The sequence below is a fragment of the Sesamum indicum genome, unplaced genomic scaffold (assembly GCF_000512975.1).
Source record: "Sesamum indicum cultivar Zhongzhi No. 13 unplaced genomic scaffold, S_indicum_v1.0 scaffold00833, whole genome shotgun sequence".
Lineage (NCBI taxonomy): Eukaryota > Viridiplantae > Streptophyta > Magnoliopsida > Lamiales > Pedaliaceae > Sesamum > Sesamum indicum.
Window position 1 is genome coordinate 1 of NW_011628634.1, and position 3060 is coordinate 3060.

The following is a 3060-nucleotide window of genomic DNA, read 5'->3' on the forward strand; positions in this document are numbered from 1 at the left end:
TCACCATGTCATGGAAGAATTTGGTGTTGCGGTCCCCATCTTTTAAGTAATGGATTTTGGCCTTCTGGTAGTAGAACTGCCGTTCCGCCTCGGCAAGGAAGACGGCCCTCTTCCTAAGATCCCCCAAAGAGTTCCGAAGCGCCACATCTCCCGGGTTGGATTCAAGTTGATTCTGGGCAACTAGCAGGGTATGATCAGCCTCTTTGGCCCTGGCGGAAATGTGGCTGTAATGCTGCGAGTTGAATGCCTTAAGCTCGCCTTTAAGTGCTTTCAATCTCTTGCAAAGGCAAAATTGCGCCGTTCCATCCACGCTCAAATTCCATTTGGCTTCGACAGTAGCTAGGAAATCCGGATGATCTGCCCACATATTGAAAAAGCGAAACGATTTTGGCTTAGTAGGTGCAGGATCAAGGATAGAAACAATACCCGGAGAGTGGTCGGAGAGGCATCCCGGGGGATTGAAATGGGCACTGCAATGTAAACCGCCTTCAAGCCATGCATTGTTGCAAAGGACTCGGTCGAGCTTGCACCATACGGGGTTGCTTTCATTGTTGGAATACCAAGTGTAGTAGCAGCCGGTAGTGGGAACATCGTGTAATCCAAGCGCTGTGCAGCAGTCCACAAAATCCTTAAGCTCATACCAAGATGGAGCCACTCCAAGCTGCTTCTCATTGGGAGATTTAACACAGTTGAAATCCCCCATAATAAGCCATGGCATGTTCCGTGATTGGCCAAAATCAGAAAGTTTCTCCCACATGTTCCTTCTATTAACAACAGAATAAAGGCCGTATGTAAATGAAATATAGAAGGAGAGTTGAGAGGGACTTATTCGGGCACGGCAGTGAATCACTTGGGGCGAAATATCCACCGGATGAATGTCAATGATTGCCGGATCCCAAACCACAAGGATACGTCCGCCGGCAATGGTGTCAAAGTTGTTGGCTTGGCACCACCCCGGAAGTGAGCGACTGAGAATCGTCTGGATAGATGAAGCTGCAAGCTTTGTCTATAAAATGCCCAAGAGACAAAGCCGGTTATTCTTAATGAGGTGGGCGATCCCATTGTGTTTGAGAGGCCGGTTAAAGCCCCTCACATTCCAGAAACCGATCTTCATGGTGATAGAGGGGGAGATTCCCCTCCTGCCTGCTTTTTCGGATGGCTATACGTCCCTGCAATCCTATCGGTTATAATCCCCGGCATTACATGATGAGTGGCCGTCGGGGAGTCACTGGATGAGCTATCTGGATAGGCTGTTGAAGGAACCTGTTTATCCTTAAGCATAACTGGTTGTGGTGCCTTCATTTTCAGCCTTCCCTGTTCCACCTTGCCGGCCGGTGGGGAAGTCGGCCGCTGTGTCTCCACTGTCGGCTTGGCCGCACTAGCTGTGGCTTTGCCCTTATTCCTCCTATTCACGACCATCCAATCACCCGGCTTGGACTTTGCTGCCTCTGCCGGCTTAATGGGTGTAGCAACGGGTGTGGCAGCGGCCGGGACGGCTGTGGGGGCAATGGCTGATAGGCCTTGGCAGGTCTCGAGCAAATGCCCAAATCTGTTGCAATCAGTACAAAACTTGGGTGTGAATTCGTAGACCACCGGCTGTTTCCGAGTTATGCCATTTGGCATAACAAACTCCACTTGGTCGGTTAGCTTCTTTGATGCATCCACTTCGACCAGGATTCTGGCGTATGAGACTCGTTCCATATTCATCGTGAGTGAATCCATGGCAATGGGAGTGCCAATCCTGGAGCCAATCTTCCCTAGAGCATTTGGATGCCAACACTCAAGGGGCAGCGATGGAAGTGTGGCCCAGACCGGCATGAGGCTGATATCATCTTCCTTGAATTCAAAGCAGTCGGGCATGTGCTTCAAGAGTAGGGGCCGTCCATACACGAAATAGGGACCTCCGGCTAGAACACGCTGCCTATCTTCATCCCGGGCGAAACGAAAGACTAACCACCCACTTTCGTGCTGCTGGAAGCTTGCTCCCCAAGATTTGCCGGCTACATAGCCGACGAGGCAAAATCCCAATTTGGCCTGAACATCGAGCAAGTCGTCGGACCCCAACGTGAGTGGGCCGTCATCCACCGCAAATTTTGTGAGCTTGTGTTCATTAGTGAGCTTGCGGTTTGCACTGAAAAGACCCGCAAACGAGGCCGGCTTCTTTTCGGCATTTTCGGTCACCGGCAGTTTCCCCACCGGCCGGTTGTCGGTTGCAATAGCTGCAGCGTTCTTTGCTATGTGGGAGGGGGTGGCCTCCATATCAGAAATGAATTCATTAAAAGCTATAGTACTGACCTTGCCGGCAGCGGTAGTGGTGCCCTATTTGGTGGCCGGTTTGGTGGAGGCAGTTTGGGCGGGCTCGTCGGCCGCCGGTGGGGGGCCAACTGTCTTTGGCTGGCCGGCAGTGGAAGCATCAGCCTGTTGTTTTGCCTTCTTTGTCTTGGCCATGGCAGAATTTCCAGAGAAAATGGAATGAGCAGCAGGTGGAGCAGCAGTGGCAGACAACTGCAGGCCCAAAAACGGAAATGTGCAGCAGGCAGCAGGCAGCAGGCGCAGGCAGCAGGCAGCAGGCAGGGAAGCTGCAGTCTGCACAGCCTGTTTGCAGATTCTGCAGCACCCAAAAATAGGAACTCCTCACCTACCTCCGGTGGGCTGCTCTTGGCCGGAAAAATGGAGGAGAAAAGGCCAGCAAGAGCAGCTAGATGTTGGTGCAGCAAATGATGGTGAAACAGAACTATTTTAGCAGCAAAACGCTCTCCAAACAGCAAGGAACGTGATGCAACTGTTTGGAGGGGGAAAACACGGCTGGTTTAGCTACAACCGAGCGGGAGAGGCTTACCAGGCAGCAAAACGTCCGTAAAACCCCAAAAACGATCGGTAGAAACGACGAGCATCACAAGGGGAGGATTTTGGTCGGAGCAAACCTCGCAGAATATTGAAGGAAAGTCGAAAAAGAGCGATCCAAGGTGAGGCATTCTAGAGAGGAAACTTTCTAGAGAGAGAAATCTCTTAACCTCACTACGACTGAGAGCTCTTTCTTGATTCTATGGGTGGTGGTGC

At 51.5% G+C, this 3060-nt stretch overlaps 1 protein-coding gene across 1 annotated transcript; it reads right to left on the bottom strand.

The window, feature by feature from the left end:
- Nucleotides 1-61: 61 nt before the first annotated feature.
- Nucleotides 62-2259, bottom strand: LOC110011493 (the record flags this gene model as incomplete). The annotated part of the gene is made up of 2 exons (XM_020691661.1): nt 1144-2259; nt 62-1006 (listed from the first exon to the last, which is right to left on the bottom strand). Coding segments are annotated over exons 1-2 (2061 nt in total), but the record flags the coding sequence as incomplete, so codon positions are not given.
- Nucleotides 2260-3060: the final 801 nt, after the last annotated feature.